Source organism: Sycon ciliatum, chromosome 5, assembly GCF_964019385.1.
Source record: "Sycon ciliatum chromosome 5, ocSycCili1.1, whole genome shotgun sequence".
Lineage (NCBI taxonomy): Eukaryota > Metazoa > Porifera > Calcarea > Leucosolenida > Sycettidae > Sycon > Sycon ciliatum.
The window spans coordinates 14,651,833-14,664,005 of NC_088647.1; the positions used below are offsets into that span (position 1 = coordinate 14,651,833).

Below are 12,173 nucleotides of genomic sequence, written 5' to 3' on the forward strand. Positions count from 1 at the left end.
ATTCAAACACGCAGAAACCATGCACGTGGCCTCATAGGGCTTGACTTCGCGTGCAATGGATCAAGGACAGTTCTAAATATTCTGCCCAGACAAAGGCCAATATAGTGTACAACAGCAGATTTTTTTTCGTATGTTATGTCATGAAGAGTGGCGTGGACACTTCTCCTCGTGGCAAACTAACAGATGGCATGTGGAAATGCACCAGACCTGCGCTGAATCTGAAAATTCTCGCATCTCACCTCATCAAATAGCCCAAGCACCAGGCACTGAATAATTTATTACATTTAAAAAATACTCCAATCGTAGAGCAATCAAACCAGTGGCGTGTATTCTATTATTCATTACTCCACTGAGAAACTGTGTTACACTAACCTTTTTCTGGTGCGTTGACTTGATGCTTAGTCGAAGTAAACAGCACAAAGGTAATGCTATTCCTTGACGTCGATCAAAAATGACTAGCTAATTCAAACAAACTGATTACTTCTACTCGGATTCGAAAGTGTTGACAAAATACTAACTCAGGCAATCCAATATCAAACGCCTGTCATCTGGTCATGACACTGCCTGGATGACACTCACACTGAAACCTGTCCACCAAAGAAAAACAACAACAAAAGAGAAGACTTTCTAGCTCAGAAGTGCTGTGCTGAGCGCCTTGTGAAAATAATAACTGTTGAAGCTTCTACCAAGAGTACGAGAGTATTGTATCTCGCTGGCCTGGCCTGGGTGCTTTATATTGGCATTAAATTTTATATTGGCATTTATATTGGCATTAAATTTTAATATTGCTGCATGCCTGTCTATACTGATTACGTCAAGTACAGTATGTACTTGAAATAGTTGAATCATGAAGTCGACTCTACAGATAGTGCACTGTGCAGCGGTGAAGATGACAGACACTGAGACAGTAGGGAGGTTCTGCTCTACGTTTCGGGAACGCGACGCAAAGGATCACGCGAACTCTCTTCGCGTTCGACGTTCCCGTAACCAGGTAACGTAAGGAAATCCTGTTCTGCTCTACGCTTCACGTAGAGAAGTCACGTGGAATGTGTACTGGGAATTTCCCCTTCCATATTTGGCGGTTTTCTGCATGCAGCTGATCGATACTCAGCAAATCCGTACGCATTTTCTCTGCGTGTGCCACAACTGCACAAGCCACAACGTACGTAGAGAACCTCATCTCCGCGTAGAAATCTGGAGCCAAAACACGCGTTATGGCGGGAAATGGATGCATACGCGTATATACGTCCCATTGCGCAATTGCGGACGTATGCATCCATTTCCCGCCATAAGGTTTTGCGGGGCAAGTCCACTACAACCGTACGTACACACTGTAATCATGGTAATACCAGCTCTGCATAAAACCAAGAGTAGAGTATCTACTCTTGATAAAACTTAAAAGGTCATGAACTTTGTGAGGTCATACTCAAAATTGTACTATAACGGGTTGTACCTGCCAAATATAGGGTAACTTGCCCCGCAAAAAGGTGACGGCCATCTTGATGCATACCTCCCATTTCGTAGGGTCAAAGGTTGCTTGTATATTCCATGTAAAATGTGTAGTCTGAATGCAGGCATGGCATGGAAAAATGTTGTCTTTTACAGTTTTAGGTTTTATGTGATTTTGTACTGGATGTTCTATGTACGTTGTCTGCAGAGGGCCACAAGGCGGCAACGTCTACGTACGTCTATAATTGTAGACGTCTGTAGGGTCTTCCCTACTGTAAAAGCAGAAATTTTCGGTGGTGTTTTATTTTCGGTAACTTCGGTGCCGACAATTTTTACCGCAAATAAAACGCACCGAAATTTTCGGTACAACCGATACTGTATACATGTAGTACTAGTACACCTACCTGGAGAACGGGTTTTACCGAAAATTTCCCGCTACCGAACCGCCGATTTTGGCGAATACCGAAAATATTACACCACCGAAAATTTCTGCTTTTTAATACAGTATATCAAAATAATAAATTCTACGACTGACTTACATTGTATTACCATGATTACAAGGCGAGGACGCGTAGTGCTCCTGACTACAACCAGCCAACCGGGTTATCATGGTTATGGTCAGAAACTTCCGTTCATCTATTCAACAATTCATAGGGTACCCTGTAAAAAGGCCCTAGGCCTGTGGGACTGCCCTATTCAAAATTTAATAATAATAATAATAATAATAATAATGGTTGTAGTCAGGAGCACTACGCGTCCTCGCCTTATAACATGCTGTCAAAATCGAAAAACATGTTAGTACTCGTACTGTCTTGTTCACTTGAAAAACTTTGCTGCATCGGTTCGTGGCGCGCTCGGATCGATCGTATTCGTCTCTCTATGCGGGTACATGCATCTAGAGCTCTACAAAAAAGGCTCTAGCAAGCTGCAAGCTAGCTACGGGATCGGGACCCAGGCCGGGCTACGCTTTTTTCTTCTTTTTTTCGGGGGGGGGGGGGCTAGGCGCTAGCGCTATGCTAGATGCTGATCTTTTTTCGCCTTTACGTTTACTGCTTTAGCTTTGCACATCTGCATCTGTTTCTCGCTTCCGTTACCTTGTATGGCACATTTAGGGTACCCTGTAAGAAGGCCTTAGGCCTGTACTGTGGGGATTGCCCTATCAAAAATTTAATACGAAGTACCGTAAAAGTCCGTAAATAAGTACCTGCCCGAAAGAAATACCCCCTTCATTCTTTTGGCTCTGTCTGTTAAAGTCAAGTCAAGCCCGATAAACATACTGCCTGAAATAAGTACCGGTATGGTGCGCACATGCAGCACGTAGCATGTACATCGACATGAAAATGACTTCTCCACTACACACAAGTCAGGTCCGAAAGTTAGTTCGTGCCCGAAAGTCAGTACCCGCCCGAAAGTTAGTACGGGTGTGGTCACTAAATTCGAAAGTAAATACGTACTTATTTACGGACTTTTACGGTAGTGGTTGCGACTTCGGCGATGATTTTTAAGAAAGGGTTTGCTCCCCACACCGGAGCTCGCGCTATTCCGCCGACTTTACTTGACACTTAAGTACTTGACTGACTCACGACTGCCATCCAGAGCACACGAGAAGTCCATCGAACCTTCGACTCGGCAAACCTGCAAGAAAGCACCACTCCCTGCTCAATACACCGTCAGTGTTTCGGGGAATTCACCCCTCATCAGTTGAGCTTGAGTAGGCTGAGGCCCGAAACACTGTGTATTGAGCAGGGAGTGGTGCTTTCTTGCACTGCGGCAGGTTTGCCGAGTCGAAGGTTCGATGGACTTCTCGTGTGCTCTGGATGGCAGTCGTGAGTCAGTCAAGACAAGTGTCAAGTAAAGTTTCCCATTTCACAGGCAATGGAAGTGTAGTGAAGTGGGAATTGTACAGTATAAGGAGTTGGAGGTGAGATATAACTATGTCTAGCCCTCGCGATTTACGCGATTTCATGCTCGAACACAGCATTTTTTTTAGTTCAATACTCTAATGAAGCTGTACTTGATGCAGCTCATCCAAGGCCCTTCAGGCCTATTTTCATGGAGAACAAACCCAAACAGGGTGGGTGGGAGGGAATGATAGTTATATCTCACCTCCAACTCCTTATACAATTCCCACTTCACTACACAATCTTCCATTGCTTGTGAAATGGGAAATTGCATGTCGGAGTTTCCGGTGAGATATAACGATGTCTTGCTTATTAAAGTCGGTTCCGCACCCTGAGCGGAAACAAGAAACTATCACACTGCCCACCGAAAGTGGTGCCATCAGAAGGAGCAGGGTGAAACATCACGAGAATAAAACCTCTGGAATGTAGAGGCGGTGGCCCTGAGGATGTCGGGTACAGAGGCTCCCTCCCGACAGGCAGCGGAGGTGGCCGCACTACGTGTGGAATGCGCCTTGAAAAACGATGGTGTCCACACCAGCATCCTACATGGAAGTGAGGAGCCACCTCAGCGGCAATGGTGCTCGGTGAGACCGGCTTGTGAGGACATCGGAGCGACAGCAGCAGGCGGAAACTCTCTCTTGCGAGCAGAATACTGCCTTAGAGCATTCACACACAACTGAGGGTGCTGAGGGCAAGCAGGGAAGACAAACTGCTTGGCTGGATCACCGACGCGCTGATTCTGGGTAAAAGTGGAAATCCCAAATAAAGCAGCGTTGACAATAATGTCCATAAAGCGCAGGTCCCAATTGGAGTATGCAACAAGTATATTGACTGCATATAAAACAGCAGTACAACATGCCAAGAACATAATTTTGTAAGGAGGTTTTCGGTCTACTGCTTCCTTCCTGGCGCCAATGCTATTGTGAATTGTGTTTTGACAATATTCCTGAGTTTAGGGTTGAAAAATCAGTCTTGATATGGTCAGTTTATGTATATAATAAATGTAGAGCCGAAGGATTTATTGCAAATACATACCAGTACAAAAACCGACGTCCGCCGAGGTTTTTATACCTGGTATGTAATTGCAATAAATCCTGAGGCTACTACATTTATTATACATGTACATATGTTGACCTTCACTTCACTTTCCCTAAAAAGGTTGGTGGACAGTTTGTCATAACTCGTAACATTTTGCCCTTTTCCTTTCTTCATCATATTATATTGGCTCACCATCCGAGTTCAATATAATTGTACTGTTTACAATACGGGTAAACTTGCCATTTCAGGTCATGATACCAAGAGCTAGCGTTATGCGCTCATGCTGACACAAGGGACCTAGGGTAGTAGGGAGTCAGTCGTACAAACGACTCCCTTGCTGATTACCAATACCAGATCGCAAGGTAATGATCAGGTGTTGCAACACTCCTGCATACAGACACAGGCCGCTGGTATGTTGTTGCTGGAAGCGGTCGACACTCGTGATCGCGCGTGAGTCATGGACATGGAAATCCAGTCGCAGGTCAAGTAAAGCGGTCCCAGCTCGCTGGCCGGCCATACAGACGCGAGTACACATGCGATCAACATGTGCATGCGCACTAATAAGGGTGCGCCGCCGCCCGGGTCAATCGGCGGCCATTCGACCGGATTTCCATGTCCAAGGCAGACTCAGTACATTCGTAGTTACAAGGGATCGACACCTGTCCCAGAAAACCATCACTGCAGCCACGACCAAGGGATGCTATTTCCAGTCAAATGGCACTGCATAAGGAGACCACCTGGTTACAGACATCACACTTTGAAAGTCCCTTGAGCAGTCGTCCAGACAAGCTTCACTGTATATTGTTTTAAATTCAGCACACAAGCAAATCCACTCAAACGTTTCCTATTGGGCAGAGAGGTGTGGCCAATATCACAGACATAAACCATAGAAGCTAAACAGCGAAAGACAGAGAAGCCCTTGTCACATGTATACAAAACACCAAAAAAATTAGCCTCTAATAATTTGACAATAAGTTATGTACAATGCAGATGTAGCGACAACCGAATTAAAAATACTGAGCGAAAAGCGTGCGTCTACACGGCGGCATTGAGGGATTCAGAAAGGCGGCGGATTTTGGTGGCCACCGACATGTCACAGTAGCGATCTCCAACTTCAACAACCATGCCCCCGATAAGGCCAGGATTAACCTACAGATCAAGCACCACGCAAACACGCCAACAAGACAAGTAGAACGAGTAGGTGAACGAGTAGCCTAAACACAAAACCACGACGCAATAGCAGCTGCATTGTCCTTTTCAACGGGTGTACTCAAGGTCGAGTCATACATGACAAACACGAACACATGTCAAGTTCATATCTGCTAAAACTACATAAATGATAGCAAACCAAAAGCCATTCGGCTGATCTTCGCTTCAAAATCTACTAAATTACTCCCAAGGAATGAAGTCTACTTTGGCAGGTGCAGGATTCTGTAAACACTGTGCAGCATGTGGACACACCATGCATATCACAGGCATCTGTACACATTATTTTCGGTGCAACTTAAATTTCGGCAGAGAAAAATGCCACACCTCGCGTCAGACTCGGCTAGAGGCCGAGTTTTTCGCATCCGTAGGAACGCCACCACCATTCAACTCAAATCAAGAATCGGTAGAGACACCAGACACCTAAATTTTAGATTGCACCTAAATGGCACTGGAGTATGCATTGTAGGTGCAGGGAGTGCTAGTCATCAACATTGTAATTCTACACTTCACACCTGAAACCAAGAGTACATAACCCCCCCCCCCCCCCCCCAGAGTGTGCAACGCCGATCCAGCTCTGCATAGGGTCTTGGTCGAGCGGAATCGGATCTTCTGATGTCATGCGTACACTTCATACCAGCGCAAGGCCGGTCTCGAGGCAGGGTACCATTGTTTTTGATCCAAGAGCACCCGCGAGTCCCCGGGCTCCCCTCAGATGTGTACGGTATTATGACGCAAAGATCCGATTCCGCTCGACCAAGACCCTATGCAGAGCTGGATCAGGCGTTGCACACTCTGGGGGTTATGTACTCTTGCCGAAACCTAGCAGGTCCCTGATACTGAAATTTTACTACACCTAAAAATACATGTCATACAGTGCTCAAAGTTTGGGGTACACTGAAATCCTGGTTCGGCCATGCGCAGAAAGGTCTGCATAGAAATCCCCCCCCCCCCCCCCCCCCAAACAGACACACGTGAATGCATGCACTAGAGAATACAAGGCCGCACAGACAGCAGAGATCGTTCCAGTGCTTACCTTGACGTCCATGACAACCTTCTGGTCCTTCCTGACAAAACCACCCAAGATGGTCTTGATCTGGTCGAGAACCTTCTGGTCAGGTTTCTGTAAAAAATAAAATAAAAAAGACAGTTGGGCAAGAGATTGCGAACAGTTCTCGCAAAAAAGAAGCGAGTACTCTCCTTGGCGGAGACTGAAAATAATACGGAGGACAAAACAACACCAATGCCCATTGGCGTTGCCATTCCAGTGACATGCGAACTAAGCTTGGCACAATTTCTTTTTTCGTGCTGTTGGAGACAGCTGCTGCAGAGTTGAACTCTCTTCTTTATAGGCTATGTAACTAGGTCTTGTCACCACTTTACAGCCCACACCAGCTAGGAATCCCAGCCAGCAGAATCAGCTGAGGCTGCAACACACCCACGCACAGACACACCCACCCACGGGCACACACCGCACACACACACCTTGAACTTGCCCATTGCCGTTGAGGACACGCACACACACGCACGCACACAAACACACACACAATCACACATCCTGCTGATCAGATCAAGCTTACCGTTGCTGTGGTAACCATGCATAACACCTCTCCGCGGCTGGCAGTCATGATCTGGTTGAATCCCTTGATGATTGCCTCGATCTTGCGCACACGGTTCGCCTCAGTCACGGTCCCTTTACAACAGCAACAGCAGCAGCATGGAAAGATCACACCCATACAAAGTCAATTTGGGAATTGAAGCGGATGATCCAGACCACGCCATCCTGCTCCTGGACACTACCATACGACACACGGTCTCTCCTCCATAACCATGCAACCTAGACACAGTCTCCTGCTATGTTAGCCCTGCTCCAACAGTTTAACACAGAAATTAGCTGACCCAGTGAGGACAGTGAGGACGACCAAATCGCATGCATGCAGGATGGCGGGGGCTGTGCTACGGATTGTTCTTGAACGGCGCACGGTCACTAACACTAGAGAGGTTTAGTCCCACGTAACGGATACGGGAACGTGGGTGATACACGTAAAGTTCACGCAATGGACCCACATTTGCAATGTTGTTTTTAGTCACACGGAACTAACATTAGTATGAAGCGAAAGGCCCAAACTTAGCCAAAGATGAAGCTTCGAAGCTCATCGAATATTTTCATTTCATGCTTCGGAAACTTCTTCAGCTGAGCACCCTCACAGCTTGCACAATGCGCTCCATTCTGATTTTCACCCACGTTCTAGCGGAACGTGGGTGAGCCTCCATACACGGTATGGCGTAAACCAGAAAGCGGCTGTACGTGGGTGAGCCTCCATACACGGTATGGCGTAAACCAGAAAACGTCTGTACGTGGGTCACCGAGTATCACGTGGTACACACACGTAAAGTACACACGGATTATGTGAGACTTAACTAGTGTTGAAACGAGCGTATCTACATGTATAACAAACGAGCGAACAGTTCCACTAACGAGTTTCACTGATGTGGCAAAGATGATTTTTTTAAATCCAGCTGCTTTGAATTTCCCCACCAGCGCTGGGGTTGCTGCTGATTTTGACTGGCTTCACTTCCGACAGGTATTTGGTGTCGAGATGTCTTTTCTGCACCTTCGTTGAGCCGCCATTATAAGAAAAGACCGTTTTTCAAAGATTGAAAGTAGCCCTGTTCTTCGCTGCATTACGGGAAAAAACTTCCAAAACGACTAAGCATGACTTTCGCTCGAACGGCGATTCACTAGATGCACTGACTGTACTGTAATGTGCATGCTGTAACGTATATGGTGCTCATTAGTGCAAGCGAGCTTGACACACAAACGGGCCGAGTTTCTGGCGAGCGAGCTAACGAGTACCCAGTGAGATCCTTTCAACACTAGACTAAACCTCCCTACTGATGACATGCGGAGGCCTCTGTTGAATACAGTCAGACCTCGCTTAACCGCACACATCTGTTTTCCACAAAAACATCCGGATAGGCGAGGTAACCGGATAACTGAACACACATACTGTACATGCATGTGGCATGTCAAAAGCAGTGACATCATACATACATGTAGACAGGTGTTATGCAGTATGTAGCGTGCCCAGTATGTAAAACAAGCGAGAAAAATGACAAGTGCATGCAACTGAGTGCTGTCCGCACACACCCAGCAGGTCAAGGACCTCATTTGCTTGTACAACTCCTTGATACTAGCTTCTGCAAGTGCTAGCCAGCCACATGCAACCGGATACGACGAAGCATTTGGTACACATTTTAACCAGTTTGTACACAAAATCATGCACCGGTATGCGGATCGCGAGGTCCGGTTATGTTGTATGCATAACATATGCTGCACATCGGTAACCAGCGATTTTCTTCCGGATGGCGAGGGATCCGGATAAACGAGGACCGGATAAACGAGGTCTGACTGTAGAATCTTGCCGTGTTAAAGGGTGAAAACAATGCCCGGGATTAATAAACACACGAGAACGGTAAGAAATGACAATAGCTTTGAAAAATCTATCCACATGAAAACCAGGCTGCTTTCACAAAAGGACTGCTCAAACGTAATTCAGCAAAGGAGGGGACTGGGTAGCATCAACTGCAATAGACGGCTGGGCCAAAGAAACAAGTGTAGCCCTTCATCGAGAGCTACTAAAGTAGGGCTGCGATGAACACTCCAAATGGAACCCTTCTACAAATTTTGTAATTCTAATCTTAACGAACGCTCTAAGATTCTACTTATACACGTCTTCTCATGAAGAACAATTATTTATGCATGCATTATCTATGTGCTAACTCTGAAGGCAACTGTGGAAAGGCAGTGCTATTTCACTTTTTTGTTACCATTCACGTCTTTTCATGCTCTTGGCATGCATTTCCAGAGTAAAAAGAAGTAGATTTTGAGACTACCGTAAAAGTCCGTAAATAAGTACGTATCTACTTTCGAATTTAGTGACCACACCCGTACTAACTTTCGGGCGGGTACTGACTTTCGGGCGCGAACTAACTTTCGGACCTGACTTGCGTGTAGTGGAGAAGTCATTTTCATGTCAATGTACATGCTACGTGCTGCACGTGCGCACCGTACTGGTACTTATATATCGGGCAGTATGTTTATCGGGCTTGACTTGACTTCAACAGACAGAGCCAAAAGAATGAAGGGGGTATTTCTTTCGGGCAGGTACTTATTTACGGACTTTTACGGTATGCATGTTCAGAAACCTGACTTCGAACCTTCCTTCTTTTGGATAAGAAAATGAAAAGTAACCGAACCTTCGAACCTTTGTTGCAGCATTTATGAGCTGGCCTGTGATGACAGCTACTTACTGAAGAATCCTCGTGTGACCTCGTTGCACTTGGCATCCTTCAATGCATCATCAATAATGCCTGCAATGACAATCAAAAAGCAAACGAAACCATTATACCATCAGAACACTCTTAGAGAAATCTTCAGTCGCCAAGTTGGCTCTAACAGAGGTCTGCTGGTTTTGTGGTTGTGTAGCTGCTATCACTATTCGTGTCCATGAAGCGCAAATTAAATAAGATATGCTCAAAGTTACGAGATGAGGAATATTTCCAACACATGACCTTAGACTATGGTGGCGGTGATGTATTTGGGGATTAAGTAAAGACTGTTAACCCTTTGTAGCCCGTACATTCAAATTTCGACGGTATACCATCGATGGACTAAAATGTCCGTAAATCACTTGAAACTTGACATATTTCCACGATCGAACTATCTCATATAATAATCTGAGAAGAAGCCAAAGAGCTCAGCTTTCTATGAAATTCTAATGCAATAATCGCCGAAGAGCTACTATGACGCGTTGCAGAGATACCGAGCTCGACATTTCAGTCACGGCAAAAGTCGAACTTTTTCTCAGTGACTGGCCTTGAGTGAGGGATTTCCCCTTGGATGACATGCTGATTCAACCAGGCACCCTTCCTGCACGTGGCCAGCATAAAACTAAACTCAGCGCAAAAAAATGAGCGTTCCGCTATGAATGAGAGTGAAATGGCTGGCGTCGAGGAAATTCGCTCCTATATCCAGCTCCGTGGACTGTTTGAGGCACCGTGTTATTGGATATGTGACTGCTGTGGTGTTGAATTTGAGCTTCAGTTACTCTGCTCGTGGAGAGCTCTCCAGGAAGCCCAAGCTTGTGGATATCCAATAACGAGCACGAACGTTATGCCCAAAATAAGGTTCAGAACATATCGCAATTGCATTTGCATACAATTATCAGGATTATTTGGGGCTCCAAAGGGTTAACCCTTTGGCTCCCCACTATACAAATTTCGACGGTATTCCGTCGATGACTTCAAACAGCCATAACTCATTCAAATATTGCACTATCGTGAAAATCGAAGTATGTAGGGTGTAGCTGAAGTCCTCAGCTTTCCGTTGGTGCAATCGTTTTCACGATAGCTCCAACGGTTGTTGAGATATCGCGCTCGAAAGTTGGAGAACGTCACTTTTCTCGTTCCGAGCACATTTTTGAGCATGAACCGGGGAATTCCCCTGTTCTCAAGTACCTGTGATGATTTTTTTTGCGTAAATCATGGTGCAGGCTAACTGCTACGGCAGTACAAAAAAAATCAGAGCTGGGCGAGCAAGGAAATTGAAATGGCTGAAGAAGAAAGGGATTGAGGGCATTCCCAGCGATGTGGTACCTTCGCTGGGCTGTAGAGCTGGGCCTGCTACTCTGATTTCACTCGGTGATGGCTCATTGTGTTCGCGCTGAGAAGAGCTTTCCGGAGAGCCCAAGAATGTGGAAATCAGGCTACTAGAACGTAAGTTATGACCGAAAGTTGACAAATTTTGAGCGAAAATTATGGCTATTGCTAAATAGTGGAGTTATGGGGGAACCAAAGGGTTAAAGCCTGTACATAAGTACAAAATTTCCGTAAAGTACCGTCGATCCGCTCCCTCCGCATTTCTATCTATGAAGCAACTGCAGTGTAAATGTCAAAATACGGTGTTGAACCGATGCATGCCCACACTGCTGTACACAATATATATATACTTCCTCCGCGTCATCGAAATTGTCGCAGTTTGACTTTTGATGTAAAATGCGGTATTTACTCACCAGCACTCGTACCAGAGGCAAGGGATCGGACATAGGCGATAGTCATCAGTATAGGGTGACGGCAAAGTTCTATTTTCTGTTATTGGAAGCTGGAATTTTTGAACTAGACGCAATTTCTTCGCTGATGTCGCTGCGCTGGTAATTTCGACTCGCTGAGATCAGTCAGGTGTTGCAGCCTGCATATTTCTCGTGCTTATGGCCATTCACTCAAGCCCCATCACTGCTTTACCTTAGCTGGGGTGAGAATGACTTCGTGGAACAAGTGGCAGCGCTTGGAGAAACATCGAGGGGTCGGCAAACTAAATGCCTGCAACAGCGATAAAATTTGTCGCTCTGGCTGAGACACTCAGTACCACTACTAGTACATGATTGTACCTGCAAGAGCCGTGTAGACTCTACACGTAGTGCTAGTGATGCACGCGCAGGTGCCGTACCATGGCATGGTATACCAGTGCTGAAAAAGAGGGCGCGCTGGACGTGATACTACACTTACCTGCATGAGCTG

General features: G+C 45.9%; 3 protein-coding genes across 6 annotated transcripts in view; all 3 read right to left on the bottom strand.

Annotated features, from left to right (window-relative positions):
• The window catches only part of LOC135817740 (lysine-specific demethylase 3A-like), a 39,932-nt gene extending 39,208 nt beyond the window's left edge, over positions 1–724 (bottom strand). For both annotated transcript variants that reach the window (XM_065330979.1, XM_065330978.1), the window contains exon 1: positions 373–724. The gene's annotated coding sequence lies outside the window, so the exon portion shown is untranslated. The remainder of the gene's footprint in view (positions 1–372) is intronic.
• Positions 725–5,423: 4,699 nt separating this feature from the next.
• On the bottom strand, positions 5,424–10,106 carry LOC135816810 (ATP synthase subunit O, mitochondrial-like). The gene is made up of 5 exons (XM_065329911.1): positions 10,055–10,106; positions 9,909–9,968; positions 7,175–7,287; positions 6,631–6,717; positions 5,424–5,537 (listed from the first exon to the last, which is right to left on the bottom strand). The coding sequence occupies exons 1-5, from the start codon at positions 10,104–10,106 to the stop codon at positions 5,424–5,426; spliced, it is 426 nt and encodes a 141-aa protein (XP_065185983.1).
• The window catches only part of LOC135817745 (uncharacterized), a 53,574-nt gene continuing 51,309 nt past the window's right edge, over positions 9,909–12,173 (bottom strand). For all 3 annotated transcript variants that reach the window (XM_065330986.1, XM_065330987.1, XM_065330985.1), the window contains one exon: positions 9,909–9,968. The gene's annotated coding sequence lies outside the window, so the exon portion shown is untranslated. The remainder of the gene's footprint in view (positions 9,969–12,173) is intronic.